The sequence below is a fragment of the Leucopleurus acutus genome (assembly GCF_964270905.1).
Source record: "Leucopleurus acutus genome assembly, chromosome: 14".
NCBI classification, from domain to species: domain Eukaryota; kingdom Metazoa; phylum Chordata; class Mammalia; order Artiodactyla; family Delphinidae; genus Leucopleurus; species Leucopleurus acutus.
The window spans coordinates 71,059,789-71,084,006 of NC_139156.1; the positions used below are offsets into that span (position 1 = coordinate 71,059,789).

General features: G+C 37.5%; 1 protein-coding gene across 1 annotated transcript in view; it reads left to right on the top strand.

The window, feature by feature from the left end:
- TMEM26 (transmembrane protein 26) overlaps nt 1-23,857 on the top strand; it is a gene marked incomplete at its 5' end in the record, with an annotated part of 43,619 nt that extends 19,762 nt beyond the window's left edge. The window contains 4 exons of the mRNA XM_082854515.1: nt 3,080-3,193; nt 5,187-5,407; nt 20,124-20,200; nt 23,186-23,857. Of these exons, the coding sequence (XP_082710641.1) occupies nt 3,080-3,193; nt 5,187-5,407; nt 20,124-20,200; nt 23,186-23,610 (837 nt within the window). The 3' untranslated portion in view covers nt 23,611-23,857. The remainder of the gene's footprint in view (nt 1-3,079; nt 3,194-5,186; nt 5,408-20,123; nt 20,201-23,185) is intronic.
- Between the last annotated feature and the right edge of the window lie 361 nt (nt 23,858-24,218).

Sequence of the window (24,218 nt, forward strand, 5' to 3'; positions counted from 1 at the left end):
CTTATCTGGAAAATGCTTGCTCCAAATTTTAGGCACACAGATGGGAATTTAGTTCTGTAGACTATTTCTGAATTCCACAAGCATGTACCAATGATGTAGGCATGAAGAAAACATTTGTCTGCCTAAATCTCCTGTTTAAAAAACACTGAAGTCAAAGACTCTCTATATGTTTGTAGCAAAAGTATTTTTGTCACAGTAGATTGGTTGGTTCAAGTTATTATAGCTTCTAAAAACTGTACCATAAGGATTAGGGGACTGTTTCAATTTCCTTACTACTCACTGCTTTCAAGGATATGAAAATAAGCTCTGGTGATTTGAATCATTTTTTTCCTTCACATCTAATTCTATGACGTGGCTATCATCCACAATAACAATTCATTTCCCCAAATGCTTTTATAATATAAATGCGTTGCACAGTTAATTGATATACAGGTCCAATCCTATTACAACAAATAGCATGCAACCAAAAGCTCTCTTTTTAAGAAAAAAAAGATTTTTGAGCCCTGGGCAGTACCTCTTTAATTTTCATACTACAAAAGAAATAGGACCTTTAGCCGTAATGGATTTGACTCATTTTGACACTGAGAATTAAAACGAATGCCCAGTGATTGAATGGGGCAGGCTGGGCAGAGACAGAAGTAGAAAAAAGTGAGAGAGAGACAAAAAAGTATTGGCATTGCGTTTAAAGAAATAAGAAATGGCAGAATAAAGGGAGGTACAGAAATTCTTAGTCCATTCATGTAGGAAATTTTGGTTATGATAATAATCACTTTTTTCATATAGTCCCTTCATTTCGAAGTATTTTCAGATACATTTTCTCATGTATACACCCAGCAATTTCTTAAGTTAGACATGGTATATGGATTTCTATTTTATAGAAGAGGACCCTGAGACTAAGAAGGGTTAAGTAATTTTCCCAAGGCCACACAGCTAATCAACCACAGTTCTGGGGCTTAGAACCTGAGTCTTGAGCCCTAGTGCATTAAACCACACTGCCTTTCTCAATTATGTGTTCTGTGTGTTACAGGAATTTGCATCAAAATCATCTGGAGTTTTCATGATGGGAAAGGATAATTTAATTTCCTTTCACATTTTCCCTTTACTCTATACCCTAAATGCTCTAACCTATGACTTGGCATTTGAAAAACATGCTGACCTATTTCATGAAAACATTCCTCCTAGATGATCAATTTTGTACCTTCATTTCTGAATCTGGCTGGGTCTACCTGAATGGAAACAAAATGCTTATGACAACAGTTATGACCTTAACTCTTAGTCAAGTCTATTTATGAAGTGGCACAATTCAAGCAAAGGAAATTTTCTGGTCTTGATGGTGTCACAGTCTGGTTGACCCAACGGAGTACTTTTGAAGCTATTAAAAGTTTTAAGACAGAGCCCACGAAAAAGTGACTTGTTGGCACCCAGATCATGCACATCACTCACTTACAGAATGCTGAATGTAAACAATATTACCATAAAAACAATATAAGTCAGGTTAGGTCTTAGGAGTCAAACCCACTGTTCTTTGCAGTCCTAAGGCAGCTGCCACTTAAAGGAAAGTCATATCAATTTATAACAAATAGAGTTCCAAGAATAAAGAGGGACTCAGGTCTTTATACCATAACACGAACTACAAAACTATTTGCTATCAAGTTATCTTATGCTGCAGTATAGATGACGATGTTTTAAAAATAACAAGATGTCTATGGATTTTCAGTGATAAGAATGTAAAAAAACATATCAGGGTCACCATTTTAAATATACAATCTGCTTTTCATGCCTGTAAGAGAAGTGGTCAAATTTGTTTCCTATTGAACATGAGGTTCTTAGATAGAGTCACCAAACTCCTCTGCAATGAGGATTTGTTGCTTAAAGATTTGATTTGTTATCTTTATTATCTTTTCTCGGAGCCTTAGCTGTACAAAAAAAGAGGGTACAAACAACTGCATTTCTGCTCTTAGAGTTACGGCACACGGCCATTTTTCTTAATTATTCTTGTCATTTCACCTGTAACACTAGTTGTTTTGATGGAAGGGAGGAAAAAAATAGCTTCTTGACAGACTTTCTTTTCTACTTTTCCAAGTAGCTCATAGAATGATCGATGAAGTATCCAGAATAATTAAGAAAAATACACTTCTCACAATGTTAGCATTTAAAAAATTATAATTTCTCTCTAAATCCAAATGTGTGATCATGTGTGTGTGTGTTTGTGCATGTGTATGTGTTTCAAAAGTACGTTTGCTCTGCAGATGTTTTTTTTAAAAAAAACCATATATATATATATATATATATATATTTTTTTTTTTTTTTTACCCATTTGTGAAATAATCATTGGCTACAGTTACATTTTCAAGTGCCACCCCTTTCCTCTCTTATGTACTTTTTTCTTCTCTTTCTGTACCTCAGATTCCCAGCATCTGGCTGGATAAAAATCATCCACAGTTCACTTGTAGAAATTTGCATGCAAAATGAAAGAACAAGAAGGGGGAAAAGTGCCATTTATTTTAGGTCTATTGCTAAATTTTTTAGAAACCTAAACTGACTTCTAAAGTGACACAAGATGTATATGTTGGTGGGTGAATATGTTAATTTATTATTATTTTGGGGGGGTTGCTACAGTGCTTAACAGGCATGATTGAAAGTAACTGAATTATCTATATTAGCAAAATGGTATTTTAGATAAAGAGGCCTCTGGACAAGAAACAAAATCTTAGAATGAATGCTCTGACCAGGATCATACATGCTTTCATTGGTTGTTGGTTCGTTTTATAATTGATCCAGGGTTCAAGGAAGGGAACACAGTGATCGATCCATAAATTCTACAGCTCTCCACAATGAACTCAGAGCATCTACATCCTCATAGACTTGTGGAAAAATAAGACATGTAGAGTTGACTCTTTTCTCATATTAGCTGAAAAGTGGTTTTCTATCTCAAGCCTATATTCTGATTTTCAGAAATGTTTATGCATACTATGAAACGTCACATATTTGCTCATAACCTCTTAGACACATTGAAGCCATCTTAAACTCTACCTACTGTGATATTTTTTGACATACCGCTTTTTAAAACACTTCTTAGTATTGCAGTAGCCAATCTGAAGGAATGTCAAGGAACACCAGCACCAAAGAAGACTTCAATCAAACTCTGTTGTCAACTGAACAAACCAACAGAGCGGATGATCTCATTGAGACGGTGAGAGCTTTCTCACTGTATATTAAAGGATCTAGCAGATCACCTTTTCACTTGGTGAGGATAACATGCTCTATACCTTTCAGCTCATTCTTTCCTAGGGAAATTTGCCAATTGTTTGGCTCAGGAATTCACAAGATAATTGTATTTAAAAATATTATTAAACATATTTAACTTGCACAATAGGCATATATATCTTATATACATTAATAAATATATTTAACCTGCAGTATTAAGGAACCTTTAACACTTAGATCAGACAGTCTATGTACAAAGAGAGATACATACATTTGTGAAGGAATGATATAATGGAAAGACTGGGATCTGCCCTACATATTTTTTAGGTGTTTATGTTAATAAGTCAGGGAAGGTTTCCAGCCAAAATAGAATCGCTTGTTTGTTCTTCTCATGCTTGATATTTGGCAAACTAACCATGACCTATTAGAAAATGATATACTGGAGAGACTCAAGGCCAAGGCCCCTACCACTGAACCATGTTTTCAACAATAAGACAGGCTACAGATTCTGTGAGGTTTAACAGAGCTACTTCAAGCTTCAATCACAGCTTACCCAGATCACTTTGAACACATCAATCTCACTGTCTCTCAGTTTATCATCTGACAATTGAAAATATTAACACTGCTAGTATGCTGCCTCCAAGAATTAAATAAAATGTATGAGAAGTCTCAAAGAAGTGTGCAAATGAAAGATTATTGATCTTCACTCCCGGCTTCAATCAGGTTAGCATCCTGCCTTGTCTTTTATCCTCCCTTAACCTTTACACTTGACATCAGCACGTGATCAAGAGGGGTAAATAAATTTTGCACAGATATAGTTAAGTCACTTGTATACATCGGTTGGAATCACTATCCAATCCACTTAAGATCTACACCCTTGTAGTCTTTAGAGATCATAACTGATAGGGCCAATAATGTACTTTAAAAGTTATTTGGAAGTTTAGTGGGCAAGAGATGGCATCCAGAATACACGAATGGGATGTAAATTTTTCTCAGAGTCCAAGAATAGGGGCAGAATAAAATTTGCTAGCTTATGAATTTTTGAATAATATGTTAAATGTTCAGGGTAAAAATAACCTTATAGTTATTCTCTTTCTTTACTTTTAGGTAATGAATAAACACTATTATATATTTTCTCCTTTGATATAGTGGGGTTTTTTTTGTTTTTGTTTTTTAAGAAGATGTTGGGGGTAGGAGTTTATTAATTTATTTTATTTATTTTTGCTGTGTTGGGTCTTCGTTTCTGTGCGAGGCCTTTCTCTAGTTGTGGCAAGCGGGGGCCACTCCTCATCGCAGTGCGCGGGCCTCTCACTGTCATGGCCTCTCTTGTTGCGGAGCACAGGCTCCAGACGCGCAGGCTCAGTAGTTGTGGCTCACGGGCCTAGTTGCTCCGCGGCATGTGGGATCCTCCCAGACCAGGGCTCAAACCCGTGTCCCCTGCATTAGCAGGCAGATTCTCAACCACTGCACCACCAGGGAAGCCCTGATATAGTGTTTTATAGCAATAAAAATCAAAAGAAAGATTTGTACCATGCTAAAAATATTACCAGATTAGTAAATTCCGATTTGAAATCTATAAAAGAAAAATACAGGAATTTTTAAATTTTAATATGGAATTTTTAAAATGTTGCTGTGTGTTATACTGGTTACAGAGACTGATGGAATGATAAATGAGAAATTATCTATAAAACATTGCAAAATTGGTTTTTAAAATATCATATAGTACAATGCCCCTAGTAAGTGAAAGGTTTAAATTACTTTCAGTTATAAGGCTACCCCATTTTAAGGACCACATTAGCTTTTTTTTTAGCGTGTTCAGTTGAAAAGAGTTTTGCTTTCTTTATTAAGTGAAGAATCATTTTCTGAAAACGACCTTCCACAAAAGCTAACTATTGACTGACAGCCATGGTGAAGAAGGCCTCTCTCTCTAAGGTGGTAGCTCATAATCCTGCTGTCTGTATGACATTTCTCTTAAACAGGCCAAAGTTTTTGTAAATAACTTATCTACAGTATGCGAGAAAGTTTGGACTTTGGGACTCCATCAGACATTCCTGCTAATGCTAATAATTGGAAGATGGCTTCTACCCATTGGAGGCGGGATTACTCGGGATCAACTCTCTCAACTTCTCCTTATGTTTGTGGGGACAGCTGCTGACATACTGGAATTCACAAGTGAGACCCTGGAAGAAGAAAATGTGAGGTAAGAAGGCCCTGCAATGAAAAGACCTTCTTTTCAAGGTCAGGCCCACACACCTGTCTTTTTGTTCTATTATTTATATTCTGCATGAATAAGGATTTTCAGGAGATCATATATCCAGTGCTAGAATCACAGGATTTGTTGCTGTTCAGGTACATGTTAGGTACCAGCCCCCTAACACACACACACATATATACATACGTAGGTATATACATACATATGTATTACCATATATATATAAAAACTTTATATATGAATATGTCAAGGATGTTGCTGCTAGAGAAAAGGGGCAAATAATATTACCCATGGGTAAGAACAGAGAAGCTCTGACTGTTTGCATGACCACAGATTAGGTGAAGCCGTGGTTATCCGAAAACCTTCTGAGGGTGGAATGACCATCCCTAGCTTCCCTTTCACATGCTCAAGTGTCCAGGAATGTAGCCAATCATAAGAGTCTCTTCTAGAGCAGAGCAAAGCTACCATTCCAGGGAAGAACCTAGGGTGACATGGAGAAATCACTCCTCTAGCCAGTTGGGGAATTTATACTCCCTGACGTGAATGCAGAATGGGGCAGATTAGGTTTTATTTTACTAAATTTTATTTTTAGTCAGTTTTGTTCGAAGTGCCCAAAGGCTATCTGGTGTAGATGCCTATAAATTAAAACTTATTGAGTTGGTACTTTTATTTTTGCCACAAGCAAATAAACTCAGAATCCCTGATCCCAGCTGCTTATGGAACTACTTTCTTACCTTTAGGGATTTAAGTCTCAGTGCCTAAATGTACTTTCAGCTTTGGTTGTTTTGCACTCTGCTATAAAAATAAATTGCAGTGAGGCTGGCTTTTAATTCTACATTTTATGCTGTGTTTCTCAAACAACGAAACATAAAGCTGAGCAAAATACACTAACTTACTGAGTAAACTTAATACCCCAGTTGTAGTACAAAGTGTATCTGTAATCATAGCTTATCTTCACATGATCATTGCCTGTTCCGTTTCTACTAAGTTTTCTTATACCGTAAGTAGACGTCGAATTTTAAAAAGAATCCAATCTAAGTTGACCCATTGTCCTCAGAATGTCGACTTTAGCTTTGTAGCTTTAATACCAACTATTTGGTCAGTGCTTCACATTGTATAACACATTTTCAGATACATTAGAATACTTACAGTACAATGAGGTTACAAGAAAATCATGAAGAAATCATGACCGAGCACATAAAAACAATAAATAACTACAGGCACAGTGATATGGATATGACAATATAAGGATGATTAATTCTACCTAAACAGAAGTAGACATTTAAAAGCCAAATATCTAGTGAGATGCATGGGAAATAGGGTAGGAGAGGGGGTTCAGGAGGAATATGTTTTGAGGGGCTGGTTATAAAAATGTGAGAAACGCCAAACTCAGCTACCTTAATGGCCTGTTTATGAGGCCCATCCGCAAGTGACACCAAGAGGCATTTTATAGATCAGTGTTTCCCAACAGATGTTGAATATTAAATAAGTTAATGATTAAAATGTCAATCACCCGGGGGGGAAATACCTTGAAAATTACGAGGGATCATTCATGCACCAACTCTTGACTGATCGTCTAGTGTGGGCCAGGTAGTGTGCTAGTGCTAGTGGAGACTGGGGAGCAAATGGTGAGCAACTGATGAAATAAAGGACACACAATCCTATCCCAACCCAGGTAATTTCAGTTCAGCAATTTCTTCACCCACCGATACATTAATCTGAGTGTTTTATAAATCGTTTTTTCTCATTTTAAACTTATACCATGTCCTGAGAATAGAACTGAATAAACTCTGCCCAGGTTATTGTTTTTAAGTTTCTTTTCAGGTTTCATGATCTCAGATGAAATCATTTTATTTTTAATATAACTGCATTGTGTCAGTGACCTTCGGTGGTCTCCACTAGACTCATGCATGTCTCCATCATGACCCAAAGACTCCAAAATCAAGGCCCAGAGAGAACTGAGAGTTTTTAATTCCCTCCTAAGGCCTACCTCCCAAGTTCTGATTTCATCTCAGGCCCCATCTATACTGCAAGAATTAACACTGCAAATTTCCATCTCTTCAAAGGAAATATTAAATCCTTCTCACTGTAGTGTAGCTTTCCTCTTTGGCCTCAAAAAGACAACCATGAAGCATAAATTTAATAACGACGTGTAGCATCTTTCCATGTGCTGATTAGCTATCCATATATCTTCCTTGGTGAAGTATCTGTTCAAATTTTTGCCCATTTTTCATTGGATTAATTTTTATTGAGTTGTAAGAGTTCTTTATATATTCTGGATACAAGTCTGGTATTAGATACATAATGTAAATATTTTCTCCCAGTATATCATTTTTTAATGTTGTCATTTGAATAACAATTTTTTTGAATTTTGATAAAATCCCATGTATCATTTTTTCTTCTCTGTAGTGCTTTGGGAATAATAGATTCTAAGAAATATTCTCCCCATCAAAAATTAGAAATATTTTCCTGTGTAATGTTTTCACTTAATTTTTGTGTATCATGAGGTAAGGGTCTAAGTTCATGTTTTGTCTTGTTTCATTTTGGGTTTTGGCATTATCCCAGCAGTATTTTTTGTCCCAGCGAGGACCAACTGTCTCAGCACCATTTGTTGAAAAGACTATCCTTTCCCTATTAAATTGCCTTGGTATCTTTGTCAAAAATCAATTGACCACATATGTAAGGAGTTTTTCTGGACTTTCTATTGTGTTTCATTGCTCTGTGTGTCTATCTTATGCCAGTACTACGTTATTGAGATTACTGGAATTTTATGGTAAGTTTTGAAACTGGATACTGTAAGCCCTCTAACATTATTCTTTTTTCAAAAATTGTTCTGATTTTTCTAGCTCCTTTGCATTTCCATGTAAGTTTTATAATTAGCTTGTCAAATTCTACAAAAAAAATCCTGCTGGAGTTTTGATAAGGATTGTATTAAATCTAAGCATCAATTTGTGAAGAAGTGGCATCTTAATAATATTAAGTCTTCCAATTCATGAACATAAACTATCTCATCTTTTATTCAGATGTTCCTTAATTTCTCTCAGCAAAGTTTTGTAATTTTCAATGTATAGGTCTTGCACCACTTTTCCTAAATTTATTCCTAAATATTTTTCTTTTTGATAGAATCATTTTCTTAATTTCTTAGTATCATTTTCATGTTTTTTATTACCACTATGTAGAAATACAATTGACTTTTGTGTGACAATCTTGTACCCAGAAACCATGCTAAACTTGCTTACTAGTTTTGTAGACTCCTTAGGGATTTCTACATATGGGATAATGTCATTTGAAAACAAAGATATTTTTGATTCTTTCTAATCTGTACGCCTTTTATTTCTTTTTCTTCTCTTATTGCACCAGCTAGAATTTCTTGTACAATGTTCAACAGAAGTATAGAGTGGACCTTTCAATCTCAAAGGATCAGCATTCTGTCTTTCACTATTAAGGATGATGTTAGCTATAGGTTTTGCACAGATATTTTTAATAGATGCCCTTGATCAGTTGGAGGAAATCCCCATCTAGGTTACTGAGAGTTCTTTCTTTTCTCTCTCTCTCTTTTTCTATGGACACTGAATGTTGTTAAATGTTTTTCTGTTTTTCTTATGATCACTGTGTGGTGGCTATCTTTTATTCTATTAATATGGTGTATTACATTAACTAATTTTCAGATGTTAAATCAACCTTGACTTCCTGGGATAAATATCACTTGGTTATGGTGTATAATCCTTTCTATATGTTGCTGAATTTGGTTTGCTAACGTTTTGTTAATAATTTTTACATCTATACTCATAGAGCATACTGATTTTTAGTAATATTTTCAAATGATATTTTTCCTGGCTTTGGTATCAGGGTAATATCCTTCAATGAATACCTCAGGAAGCATTCCTTCTTTATTTTCTGAAAGACTTTGTATAAGACTGATGTTATTTCTTCTTTAAATATTTTATAGAATCCACTTAGGAAGCTATCTAAGCCTAGGTTTTTCTTTATGGGAAGATATTTTATTACTAATTCAATATCATTATTTCTCATAAGTCTATTCAGTTATTCTATTTCCTCTTGGGTCAGTTTTGATTATATTTTTCTTTCTAGGAATTCTTACGTTTTATCTAATTTTATTTTTTATATAAAGTTGTCCATAATATTATTCCTTTATACTTGTGTCAATTTCTATAGGGTCACTTATTATGCCCCTCCCCAACTTTTCATTCTGAGTTTGGTCATTTGTGTCTCCTCTATTTTTTCTTAGACTTCTCAATTTAGTCAGTCTTTTAAAATAACTAATTTTCGGTTTCATTGATTTTCTCTATTATTCTGTTTTATATTTCATTGGTTTGTGTTCTGATGTTTAATTTTTCCTTCCTTCTGCTTGCTTTGGATTTAATTTGCACTTCTTTTTTCTAGTTTCCTAAGATGGAAGCTATTGATTTGAAACCTTTCTTCTTTTCTAATACGGTATTCAAAGTTACGTTTCCTTCTAAGCACTGCTTTATCTGCATCTCATAAGCTTTGATATGTTATCTTTTTGTTTAATACAGTTCAAATTATTTTCCAGTTTCTCCTATGGGTTCTCCTTTGACCTATGACTTGTTTAGAAGTAAGCTGTTTAATTTTCATGTGGGGATTGCCCAAATTTCTCCCTGTTGTGTTCTATTTTAATTCTGTTGTAGTCTGAGAATATACAAAATTATTTTAACCCTTTTAAAATACTGAGACTTATGGCCTAGCATATGGCCTATCCTGGAGAATGTGCCATGTGGGCTTGAAAAGAATGTGTTGTCTGGTTGAGTGTTCTGTAAATGTAAGTTATGTCAAGTTGGCTGATAGGGTTGTTCAAGTCTTCTATATCCTTACTGATTTTCTGTCTAGTTGTTCTATCAATTATTGAGAGTGAGGCATTGAAATCTTCAACTCTGATTGTTGAATTGTCTATTTCTTTTTTCAGTATTGTCAGTTTTTGCTTCATGTATTTTGAGGCTCTGTTTTTAGATGTGCACACATTAATTTTTTAAACTTCTTCCTCATGTAGTAACTGCTTTTCATCAGGAAATGTCACTTTTTCTCTAGTAATATTTCTTGTCTGAAAGTCTATTTTGTCTCATATGAATCCAGGCACTCTATTTTATGACGACTATTGACATGGGATATCTTTTTCAAACTCTGTATCTTTACATCTAAACTGTATTCCTTATATACCACATATAGTTGGATCTTGCATTTTCCTCTCAGTTAGACAATCTCTGTCTTTTAATTGGAGTGTATATTAATTTCCCAGGGCTGCCATAACAAACTACCACAAACTGAGTGGCTCAATACAACAGAAATTTATACTCTCTTAGTCCTCAAGGCTGAAAGTCCAAATCAATGTGCCAGCAGGGTTGGTTTCTGTTAGAGGCTCTGAGGGAGAATCTGTTCCCTCTTGTGGCCCTCTTGTGGCTTCTGGTGGTTGCTGGCAGTTCTGGTGTCCCTCAGCTTATAGACACATCACTCCAATCTCTGCCTCTGTCTTCACATGGCATTCTCCCCAGTGTGTCTGTCAGTGTCTCCAATTTTTCTCCTTCTTATAGGGACACCACTCACTGGATTAGGACACAGGTTAATCTATTATGACCTTCTCTTACCTTGACTACTTCTGCAAAGACCCTACTTCCAAATAAGATCACATTCTGAAGTCTACGCAGACATGAATTTGGGGGAACAATTTCCAAGCTTTTGCAATGTGTTTAATCCATTAATATTTAACGTAATTATTGATTTGGTTGAAATTTTTTTTTATTTATCTATCTATCTATCTATTTATTTGTGGCTGCATTGGGTCTTTGTTGCTGTGTGCAGGCTTTCTCTACTTGCCGAGAGTGGGGGCTACTCTTTGTGAGGTGCACAGGCTTCTCATTGCAGTGGCTTCTCTTGTGGAGAATGGGCTCTAGGTGCACGTGCTTCAGTAGTTGTGTCATGCGGGCTCAGTGGTTGTGGCTTGTGGGCTCTAGAGCGCAGGCTCAGTAGTTGTGGTGCACAGGCTTAGTTGCTCCACGGCATGTGGGATCTTCCCGGACCAGGGCTTGAACCCATGTCCCCTGCATTGGCAGGCAGATTCTTAACCGCTGCGCCACCAGGGAAGTCCTGATTTAGTTGACTTTATATCTGCCATTTTGCTATTTGTTTTTCTCAATGTCTCATTTCCTTTTTGCTCTTGTGTTAATTAGTTACTGCTTTAAAAAATATTTTTAATGAACAATTTTAATTCCTCTATTGATTTGTGTATTGTTTTATTACAGTGGTTACTGTAGGGAATACAATATGATTTTAGATCTTCACACTCTATTACAAGTTAATAGCTCAATTCCCTCCCCCCTCTTTTTTGCAATTATTGTCATATACATTACATCTTTATATGTTATAAGCCAGACAGTACAGTTTTATAATTATTGTTTTATAGACTTGTGTTTTTTTAAAGAAATTAAGAGAAGAAAAGATATGACTGTATATTTATATGTTCTCATATTTACTTACATATCTTAAGATGCTCTTTATTCCTTCTTGTGGATTTGAGTTACTTTCTGGTGTCATTTTCTTTCAGCCTGAAAGACTTCCTTTATTGTTTCATCTAAGGCAAATGTGCTAGCAACAAATTCTCCTAATCTTTGTGGAGAAATGTGTGTATTTTTCCTTCATGTTTGGAAAAATAGTTTTGTTGTATGAAGAATTCTTGCTCCATAGTTTTTACTTCAGCATTTTATACGTATCATGCCTCTTTCTTCTGGCCTTCATTATTTCTGATGAGATGTTAGCCATTGTTTTGTCATTACCCTGTACAAATGAGTCGTTTTTCTTTTGCTGTTTTCAAGATTTTCTCTTTCTCTTTGGCTTTCAGGAGTCTGTGATGTGTCTAGGTGTGGGTCTCTTTGTCTTAACCTTACTACAACTTTGTTGATCTAGGATCTGTAAATTAATGTTTTTCCTCAAATTGAGGAATTTTCAGCCATCATTTCTTCACTTTTTCTGACCCATTGTCTTTTCTTCCTTCCGGGGCTGCTGTTACAAATAGAAATGCTTAGTTGTGTTCCATAGGTCTCTGAGACTCTGTTCATTTTTCTCCTATCTGTTTTACCTACTAGTCTTCAGACTGGAGAGTTTTCACTGATTTATTTTCCAGGTCACTGATTCTTCCACTATCTCAAATCCATATGTAGAGTCAAACTGTAGAGTTCACCTAGTGAATTTTTCATTTCTGTTACCATATTTCCAAATCTAGAATTTCTATTTAATTCTCTTTTTAGTTTATATTTCTTATTTCAGTTATTTATTTGTTGAGTCCCTGTCATCATATTTTTCTTTAGTTTATGGAACATAGTTTTCTTTCATTCTTTGAAAATATTTAAGATAGTTGCTTTGACGTCTTTATCTGCTAAATCCAATATCTGGACCCCATTAGAGTCAGTTTCTATTGATTAATTGATTGTTGTTGTTTTCTCCTGAGCATGGGTCATGCATTCCTGTTTCTTTGTATGTCTCATACTGTTTTGCTGAAAACTGAACATTCTGTATTACGTTTTGTAGCAATATATTATCCTCAGGCTTCCCCACATGCCTCAGGAGTCTTCTTGTCATCTTTGTTGTCTCAATAAATTGCCTGAACTTCATCTGAGGACTCTATCTCCCCGTGGATTGCAGTCACTGATGTTTCTGCTCGGACTTGTTTTTCATTTGTTTTTTTAATTCTTATTTTTGTCTTTAGCATGGCTATTAGGGTCACACCTATGGTCAGCCAATGATTTGAGCAGGGTTCGTGATCAAACACTCTGAGCCCTTCAGAGTCCCACCCTCTGCTGATGGATCTGTGTATGAGCTGGATCGCACATGCAAGTTCAGAAAGTTTTCATATATAACCAGTTTTAAATTTCTACTGGGCCTTCTTGGATCGTCCCTGCACATGTCTGGCAAACTTGGAGACATTATCTAGCCTTTCTATGGCTCTCTTATTTTTGGAATCTCTCCATGAAATGTTAAGTTAGTCTGCCCCTCACCCCAGCTGAGGCTGCAACCTCTAAGTAGGAAAGCCATGGGCTTCCCCATTCATTTCCAACTAAATGTGTTACTTTTACTGACCACACCTTTAACCATGGATTTCACACTCCACTCCAAATCAAGTCAGCATACTCTGGTCACAAGGGGCCTCTGGTTTTCATTGCTAAGCTCTCCCTGGTAAAACCACCACTCCAGCTGACCGAGGCAGCCTTAACATTCCCCTCAGCTTGATTAAACTTTAAAAAAGTTTGTTCCTGAATATAAGCCTCTGCTCCCCCTTTCCTCAGAGCACTGATTTTAGAAAACTTGCAACTGTAATTTCTTTCTACGTCCCTTTGAGATGCAAGTCTTCTCTTAGACTCTTTCCAGCTTTACAGAGTAGGAATATCTTTCTCGAGGATGTGAGAGCCATCCCTTTGAAATGTGATCATCAGGAAAGATAACACCCCCATCTCCTAGTCTCTCTGGGACTGGGACGACAGGAACCTAACTTATATCAGTGCCAATTAGCAAACACAGATGGCCTAATCACATTGACCAACTTCCCTCTCTAACAACCTCTAGTACTGTTCCACTAGCTCACCCCAGTGTTTAAAAACTCTTCTGATTTTGTTTCAGTGGGGGTGAATTCAGTCTCTCTCCCTTACTGCAGACTTCAATAAAGTCTTCATTGCCTATTTAACTGTCTGGTGCCATTTTTCCTTCACATAGCAAAGCTGGAGGTTTAAGGGAACATCCCATGGGCAAGAAAGAATGCCTTAGACGCTCACTGTTCTTAACTGAAGTTCTACCAGGTTTTCATGAATAAATGTTACTCAATTTGTTATTTGCCTTTGGTTTATTTCCAGAGATCTGAAGTGGTTGTTTTTGACAATTTGTCCAGTGTTATGTATGTTTGCTGGGGAGAGGATTTGCTGACCATTTCATTCTGCTACAGCCACCCTCCAACATTTTAACAGGTCTGAATTTCAGTATAATTGCCAGGAAGAGTTAAGTAGTTATTTACACCTTTGGAGATCACTCTCTGCAGTCTTTTTTTGAACACAGATCATTTACTGAAAAGAAAAAACACACTTGGTAAGATGTTCCCGTAGCATTACTGCTACTTCACTGTGAATATCTGACCAAACAAAGGAGAGTTTTTCTATGTTTACGCTATGTGTTCTTTTAGTTTAGCTCTTTTTGCTTGATGAAGCATTTCTTCCAGGTTAGCTTAATAGCTCATTTGCTTGCTTTCTTTCCTTTTCTCTCTCTCTCCTTAATTTTTTTGCTCCTCTGAAGAGGTTTGTGGGATGCTTTTTAAAAAGCTAGAGCAACTCTATCCACTGATTATCTCTTATCGATAGGAGTATTTACACTTTCAAAAAGAAACAGTTAAGCAAATTAGCAATGCATGAGAATACACCCTCAAACCATGCACAAAAATAAACTCAGACTGGCTTAAAAACTTAAATTTAAGACAAGACACCATAAAACTCCTAGAGAACATAGACAAAACATAAATCACATCAATGTTTTCTTAGGTCAGTCTCCCAAGGCAATAGAAATAAAAACAAAAATAAACAAATGGGACCCAATCAAACTTACAAGCTTTTTCACAGCAAAGGAAACCATAAACAAAACGAAAAGACAACCTATGGAATGGGAGAAAATATTTGCAAACGATGTGACTGGCAAGGGCTTAATTTCCAAAATATACAAATAGCCGATACAACTCAACAACAACAAAACAACCCAATCAAAAAGTGGGCAGAAGATCTAAGTAAACATTTCCCCAAAGAAGACATACAGATGGCCAATATGCACATGAAAAGATGCTCAACATGGCTAATTATTAGAGAAATGCAAGTCTAAACTACAATGTCGTACCACCTCACACTGGTCAGAATGGCCATCATTAAAAAGTCTACAAGTAACAAATGCTGGAGAGGGTGTGGAGAAAAGGGAACCCTCCTACACTATTGGTGAGAATGTAAGGTGGTGTAGCCACTGTGGAAAACAGTCTGGAGGTTCCTCAGAAAACTAAAAACAGAATTACCATATGATCCAGCAATCCCTCCCCTGGGCATGTATCTGGACAAAACTATAATCAAAAAGATACATGCGCCCCTATGTTCATATCAGCACTATTCACAATAGCCGAGACATGGAAACAACCTGAATATCCAGAGACAGATGAATGGATAAAGAAGATGCGGTACAAATGTACACTGGAATACTACTCAGCCATAAAAAAGAACAAAATCATGCCATTTGCAGCGACATGGATGCAACCAGAGATCATCACACTAAGTGAAGTAAGTCAGAAAGAGAAACAAATACCATATGATATCACTTATGTGTGGAATCTAAAGTATGACACAAATGAACCTATCTATGAAGCAGAAACAGACTCACAGACATAGAGAACAGACTTACGGTTGCCAAGGTGGGGGGGCGGGGTGGGAACAGCTCTTAGCTGTTCTAGGAGCTTTATATGTTTAACATATTTAAACAATATATTTAATTAAAATTATAATATAAAATCCAACAGCTATTATTACTGTCATCCTCACATTTGGGATTAGTAGATGCAAACTATTATATACAGAATGGATGAACAACAGGTTCTCTTCTATAGCACAGGGAACTATATTCAATGTCCTGGGATAAACCGTAATGGAAAAGAATATAAAAAAGAATGTATATTTATGTATAACTGAGTCATTTTGCTCTACAGCAGAAATTAACACATTTTAAATCAACTATACTTTAATAAAAAAATTAGCAATTTATGACTTTATTTTTACTTTTCACCCAATAGTTGTGGTGCACTGATTTACCAAATGCTAGTCTTTTATCCTCCTAGTTTTCCAAGCAGAGAAGTGATACATCTATAATTATACTTCAAATGATCTTTTGTCTCTGTATGAAGAGCCCATTGTCTGCTTACATGCTTCTCAGTTGACGCTTATGAAGACAGATTACACATGAGAAAATGGGGCAAGACAAGTTGGGGAGACAATTACACAACAGAGACAATGCTGGAGAAATTGACTCCAAAATTCCTTCACAAATTTGGAGTGTTTGCCATTTAAGCTCAGTGATGTATTTATATTCCAGCGTTTAACCTTCCTGGGTAAATTTTACTGTCTGAATTAATAATACAAATTTGTCTGCTCCAAAGATTTTCTGGCCATCTTTTCCAAAGTTATTTTTGATAACTTTAGTAAGGGGTTTCTCAACACCCACATTCTCCCATATTGTGTGTGTTCAGATAATACTACTTGTGAATGCAAAAGACATATATTTGGTATTAGAGGGTTAGAGTTTGACTTACTTAGGGCTAAGGTCAGTTTATTATTTATCCCTGTTTTGTATAATAATAAAATTAAAACACAAAGAGTTTAGGAAATATGTTCACATAATAAAAATAAAAATACTATTACTACTACTAACAGTAGTAGCGGATAATATTGATTTATCTCTTGCTGTGTTCCAAGCACTGTTCTAAGGGTTTTAGTTGTGATGAGTTACTTAGTCTTTACAACACCACCATGAGGTAGATACTGTCATTACCACGATATTATAAGCTGAAGAATGGCAGGCAAGAGAAGTGGCAAGAGTCTCAAGGTTACGTGGTAAAAAATAATAATACTTAACTTGTGGTAGTATACCATGCTTAGACTGTATCCAGTGCTGTTCTAAGAGCTTTATATGTTTAATATCTTTAAACAATATATTTAATAAAAATTATCATATAAAATCCAATAGCTATTATTACTGTCATCCCCACATTGAAGGTGGGTAAACTAGAGCACATAGGTATTAAATTACTTGTTCATATTCGTGTAGCTGGCACATGATTAGTCTGGGACTGGAAGCCCACATCCTGTCTCTCTGGTGAGGGTTAGAGCTGGTATTTGAACCCTGGCAACCTAGCACCAGAGCTCATGCTTTACCACTTCTTTCTGCTGCCTTGCAGACAAATTGCACATGGGTTTTTTCGTAGAATTACTGAAGTCTGAGATGAGAAGAAACTTCAAAAGTGACCATCTATTGAGAAACCTATTTTACATCTGTTACAAAATCCTCTCCAAAATTTTCTCAAGTTTTTGTCCAGACTTTCTTTGAAAACTTTCACTAATAGAGAGTATACTAACCCCAGGGGCAACGTGTTCTATTTTGAATTAGTATTATTAGAAAGTACTTTCCTCTACTGGGATGAAATTTGGATTCTTACAGGTGCAACTCAAATCCTCTGAACCTGAATTGGCCCTCTGAAGTCGTAAGAAATAAGTTTAATTCCTTCTCCACAATGATAACCCTTTAAATGTATGAAATCAAGTTTTAAAGCAGTCTTCTCTAGTTTTTAGTTCCATGAACTATGCCATGTCTAACATGGCTCTGAGTCCTCTCACCACCCTAGTCTCTCTTTTTTGGACCAAAAATGTTCTCAGTGTTCCTCCTAAAACATGAAGGACAACACATAATATGTCAGATACACCGTGAATATTGTAGAACAGAGCAGGGCTAAAACTGTCCATTTCCTTCATGGAAATACTACCATGGAAAGGTAAGAAGGTGGATGCTGAAATCACTGGCCAAAGAGAGATAATAAGTGTTCGTACTTTGTCGAGCTGGTATGAGGATTAAGTGTGATCGCAGAGCTAAACACTTAGAAAACTGCCTGGCACATAATATGAGCTCAGAAACGGCAGGCAAGATTATTTAAAAATTCAGGCGCTTACTGAAGGTCTACTATATAGAGACATTGACTTTGCAAAGAGGGAAAAGTTATAGACTGCATTCCCTAGGCATTTTCACGTAAAATTCTAGACTTTAAACTTCTCGGGAAGAGACCTATGATTGCATCTGATTTTGGAAAACCATAAATCATGTCACACTGCGGACTCATAATTAGATAACAGGAAGGGAAAATCCTTGAGCCTTTTTAATGGCTGCTGCTGTGAAGTGCTACCTCTTCCATCCTACTCTAGGTCATCCAGTTACATCCTGTCAAGATCTTTGGGGATCCTGATTATGTCTTCTGGGGTATTGGTTTCTCATCCAGCCCCCAATGTCATATGTGCATATGAGAAGCCTTCCATCAATGTCGGCAACCAACTCAGTGATGAACTGTGAAGTAGAACAGAGTCAAAGGCAGAGCCTGCAGCGACCCTTGGAGAGCTCCCTTTACAGATCCCTGAGTCATTTACACAGTTAGGAATCCACCTAACTGTACTCACACTCAGAACATTTCTTAATCTTGCTAATAAGAACACTATGGGAGGCTTTTTTCATGAGCCTTGTTTAAACCCAGTGTCTATTATTATGTATGTATCATTATCTGCTTAGTAATCCTAACTCTATTTTTAAAAAAAAAGGAGGGGGGGGAGAGAGAAAATAATCTTAGCTGAGTGCCGTTGTTCTCAGGTAACCTGTGCTGATTCTCAGGTAACACTGTCTTCTTCAATAAGGGCTCTCAGAAATCTTTCAAATACTCAGTTATATAATCTAACTAGGGATTAACAGTAAATGTGCCTTTATAGTTGACAATATACTTCTGCTTCATTTTGAAAGTTAAGACTTCATTTTTTTGTCACCAACCTTGTCTTCACCGTTAACTGCCAGGACAGATAATGACGGCTTAGAAATCTCATTTACAGATTCTCTCAGAGTTTTAAGATCTAATTTTTCAGGGCCTCAATACTCGAAGCATTTAAAGATATCCCTTACAATCACCTCATTGAGTTTGGTTTCAATTACTGTTCCCTGATGTTTTTCTATCCCTCTCCATTCTGGAAATCCCTCTTGACAGAGAAGTTGGCAACAAAATCTGTTATTACACCACTAACCTCAAATTGATAATTTCCTTTGGGATTTTGCTGTAAAAACGTGACTTTGAGACTTCTTTCAGATCCTTTGCGTTTTTGTAACCTCTCTTCTTTCTGACTTTAGTCTTCAAGACCATTTTCCTAGGTCTATGACATTTGTGTTTCTTCCAAGTACAGATCCTTTGATTATTCGTTCAGCAGTTCCTTCCACAAATATTTGTTGAGTGACTGTTATTTGCCATGTACTGTTATAGGCACTGGGGAAATCCAATGGTGAATGACACAATCACATCCTTTAATTTGCATCCTAGTGTCCAATGTATATCTTTGATGATTGGACTTATCTCCCCACTTTTTTTTCAACTGAGGATAACTTTCTTTTACATGCTAAGCTCTTAATTGTTGAACCTCATGTAGGCCTTTTGAGATGTACTTTTAAGCTAGAGTCTTGGGAATCTTGGAACAATTTTCAATTTCCCTCCTTGAAATTTCTTGAAATCAGTCCTCTGAATTTCCAGGTTAATGTCTAACTTTTGTCCTAGCATTTCCCTCCCATAATGTGTCCATGATTCTGTAAAACTAAATACAGCAATATAGGACCAAGAGGCTCTGTCATAATTCACACAGATGTTGGCACATGTGGAAGTTGGGTTTTAAGTCCCAGATTTTTTTAAACTTCTTTTTCATTATTCCATTTTAATCATGCATGAATTTTTCATGGATATCTTATATCACCAAGATATTCTGACAACTCTCAAGAGGTTTATTAGGATATAGTCAAATATGAGAGCAAAAAGAGACAAGATTTTTCTGCATGTGTTCGTATTTTTCATCACTAATTTAAAATTTTGTCTGCATTCTAGGAATAGCCCTGCTCTGGTCTATGCCATCCTTGTTATATGGACCTGGAGTATGCTGCAGTTCCCACTTGACCTGGCAGGTAAGTGTCCGATGTTTGCTCAAAGAAACAGAAAAGTACAGCTCTTGATTATGAACTGCAGTGAAGCTAAGGAAGCATTTGAGAGGATTATCTTTTTTTTTTTTTTATCACTTCGATATCTCAGTGTTAGTTCCAGTTCAGTTTAGAAGACAACTAGGTTGAAACTTAGGAAAGCCGTGATCCACTCTGGTACATGGTGAGCCTGACACAATTAAGTCGATAAGAGCACAGCTTTATGTTCATTTCATACAGTAGTTCCATCACTTGCAATTTGTAAAAGCTTCTGCAAATTAGTTAACACATCAGCGCCTCAGTTTTTCATCCATGCAATGGGGATGATAATTATTGCAGTGAGGATTGTAGCGACTGTGCTTCAGCACACTTACTGGCATATAAATGTTATCTCCTGATTTTTTAAGGGGCCATTTTCATTCCTTTGTCAGACCCTTGCATTAGAACTTCAAAGGGAATAAGAGCAGGTTCAGGGCCACATGGGAAATTAGATTTTTCCTCAGTATTGGCTCTTAGACTCCCATTGGGCTTATTTTAATAAAGACATAAACCCCCAAGACTTTGCAAGAAGTAAACGGTTTTCTGGCCATTTCATACTGATGATCTAGAGCTGCATTATCCAGTACAGTACCCACTAGCCACATGTGGCTGTTTAGATTAACATTAATTAAAATTAAATAAAATTTAAAGTTCAGTTCCTCAGTCACACTAGCCTGCTCCGTGGCTGCATATGGCTATGATGTCAGACAGCACAGATACAGAACGTTTTTCCTAACACAGATGGTTCTATTGGAATGCATTGACCTGGAGTTATGCCATAACTTCTAGGAGCCCTGGAATTTTTTTTTTTTTTTTTTTTTTTTGCGGTACGCGGGCCTCTCACTGTTGTGGCCTCTCCCGTTGCGGAGCACAGGCTCCGGACGCGCAGGCTCAGCGGCCATGGCTCACGGGCCCAGCCGCTCCGCGGCATGTGGGATCCTCCCGGACCGGGGCACGAACCCGCGTCCCCTGCATCGGCAGGCGGACTCTCAACCACTGCGCCACCAGGGAAGCCCGCCCTGGAATTTTGATCTGGAAATTCTCCTGGATGCCACTTTACTCTGAAGAAATTCTAGGATTGAATAGTTAACGTTTTCCTGAAGTCTGACTCCTTTCTTACGGTACCCTACCTGATGGCCTCAGGGTTAGAATTAATCTTTGTACAGAGATATTTAATTTTTTTCTGCATCTTTTTTTGGTCCACTTTGATAGGCACAGAGGTTTTAGAGGCCATTTTAGACCTTAGCATCCACTCTGCAAAACAAAATTGCCAACAGAAGGAAAGAGTGGCTGTGGCTTTTTGGAAATGCCCCAAACCTAATTACTAGTTAATAACTGCAAACAAATGTATGCCAATAGCGCGCGCGCGCGCACACACACACACACACACACACACACACACACACACACACACACACAGATTTTGTTGTAATGTGCCCCAGAAGGTACTCTATACCATTAATCAGCTGGTGTCCTCTGCGAGAATATTAGGCACCTTCAGTTTAGATGTCGAATAATACTTTTAGGAGGTCCTCTGGGAGCCATTTCCCGACCCTAACTTCTTAGGAACGGTGACTATTGATCTTACGTTGGTTTTTCTTTTGTCATTCCCTCTGCTGGGCCTCACCCTCCCTTATCTTGTGGTTTACCGCCTTGCTTAGAAAATTTTTATTTAAGAAAGAAATTCTGTAAACTTTCAGGGGTGATAATGTTATGCAGCTGTTTGAAAAACAAAGACCAAATGTTACTTCTGACTAAATCACTATTGTATTTCCAACAAACGGTACGTTATGTGCACCCATATCAAAGCAGCTTCATAATATTTGCAGGCTCCAGTAGACGAAGGCATTCTTTGTTTGAAAACTCCAAATGGAAGTCTTCATTATTATAAAAGGATTATTTTCTGCCCTTGACCCTGAATTAAATTTACATTTTAGAAATTAAAACAAAAAAGGTTCATTTGTTGATTGGACCTCCTTTTGTTCGACTGGAAAATCAGTAATTATATCCAGTCTTTCTTGTAAACTGTGCAACAAAACCATAAGGAATTAGACAAAATAAAATAACAATGGCATTTATTTGGGCTTTTTTTCCCCACCCCTGTTAGACAGATATGTTTAACGTGACTTCAGTTTGAATTTGAAGATAAGTGCTTGAATTTTCACAACACAATTTACATAGAGGGCCAAGTGAGTCAACCAGTAAATAGGCAGGTACCAGAGAGGGGATGCAGACAGACAGCTCTGGGCCACCGACACTCTGTTTCATTTCCCAAATTTAGCAGCCAGGTAAGTCATGAATTATCCTCAGGGAAAGACAGTGAGAAAGGAGAGGTGCCAGGGGTGTTAGTCTAATGGAACCAAAAACAGTCAGGGAATAGGGGCCCCTCTCCTCAAAGCTGTCATTGTTCTCCAGTTTTCAAAGGAGGAAACTGAGGTCCAGGCAGCCTAAGTAACTTGGCGTGCATCTTGCTGTTAGAAAATGAGGAAACCAGGAGAGGAAGCCAGGCTCCCTGACTTGAGGCTGAGAGCACCCTGCCGTGCTGCCTTCCTACTCTGCAGACTTCAAAGACAGACAGGGCGGCTTCTTCTGCTCTTTATCCTTTCTAGCCTAGTTAATTGTGCTTTCCCCAGTGTGAGTGAGGACTTGAAGACGAGCTGATTTTTTTTTTTTACGTGGATAGAAACCAGAGGCTGGCTTTTTTTCATGTGTGTCATTGGACTTATAACAGATGATCCATTTTGAATATAAAATGCCCAAGGATGTAAAATGGCAGGGTGGTTACACTTGTTTCCCTCCAGAATGAAATTACAGAATCACTCCCCATTGTGAATGAGCGTAACCCCCATGGCTGATGACTTGTCCCCACTTCACTCTGCCTTACTTTCCTGCATGTCAGAGAGCTACGGTAACTGGTCTCTCTTGCGTTTTCAGTACAGCATGTTGTGTGCCCTGTGTCTATGACAACAAGGGGGTTCCCCAGCCGGTTCTTTTGCCAATACAGTGCCGACCTGTGGAACATTGGAATCAGCGTCTTCATACAAGACGGTCCCTTCCTTGTTGTGCGACTCATCCTGATGACCTATTTCAAAGTGATCAACCAGATGCTGGTGTTCTTTGCTGCCAAGAATTTCCTGGTGGTGGTGTTACAGCTCTACCGCCTGGTGGTGTTGGCCTTGGTTGTCCATGCTTCCTTGCGGAGTCAGCAAGAACGCCTGAAAGGAGAGCACAGACGCCCAGGTGTACCAGCTGAGAGTGGGGTCTCACCTGGGGCCCGGGCAGGTGGTTCGAAGGAGGGCTTGGCTATTCCTTTACAGGCCTTGCCGGTCACCTCTGACGACTCTCCCCTGACCCCATAGTTAGTCACCGAGAGCAGCATGCCGCCAGAAGGCTTGACTTTCCGGTTCCTATAGACAGAATCTTCTCTCTCTCTCTTTCTCTTTTTTTTTAACCTTGGCATATAATAATTTTCAAAAGAACAACATAAAAAGTGATCTTCAACCAAAGCCGAGGAACTTCTTTTTCAACGGAATGAAAAGAACTTTGATTAGTGGCTGTCGCTACCACGTCTGTGTGATGGCATCAGATGCTACAGTTGTTCAACCGCTAAGTGATTTGTTTGTCTTGAACTGTTTGAAAAGCTGTGGACAGGGTTACAGTGACACATGCCCTCAAGACATTTAATGCAGACAAACTGTCCTGGCTGTTACCTGAGAATAGAGAAGCTTTGAACTTTGGCTCTATTGTCAGCCTATCTCATCTGATCTTTCCTGCAATGTCCCCCTGACATCAAAAAATGTACATTCAGTGAATGCAGAATAAATGAAGGGAAAAGTGCCTTTAAAATTACCTCACTGTGGGCTGGAAGCAGTGAAAATCTCTGCCCAGCTGCCATAGCATCAAGAGCCCTATTCATCGCTGTACAGACCTTTCCAGGAAAAATCATTTTTCTGGGCTGCTGTAGTCT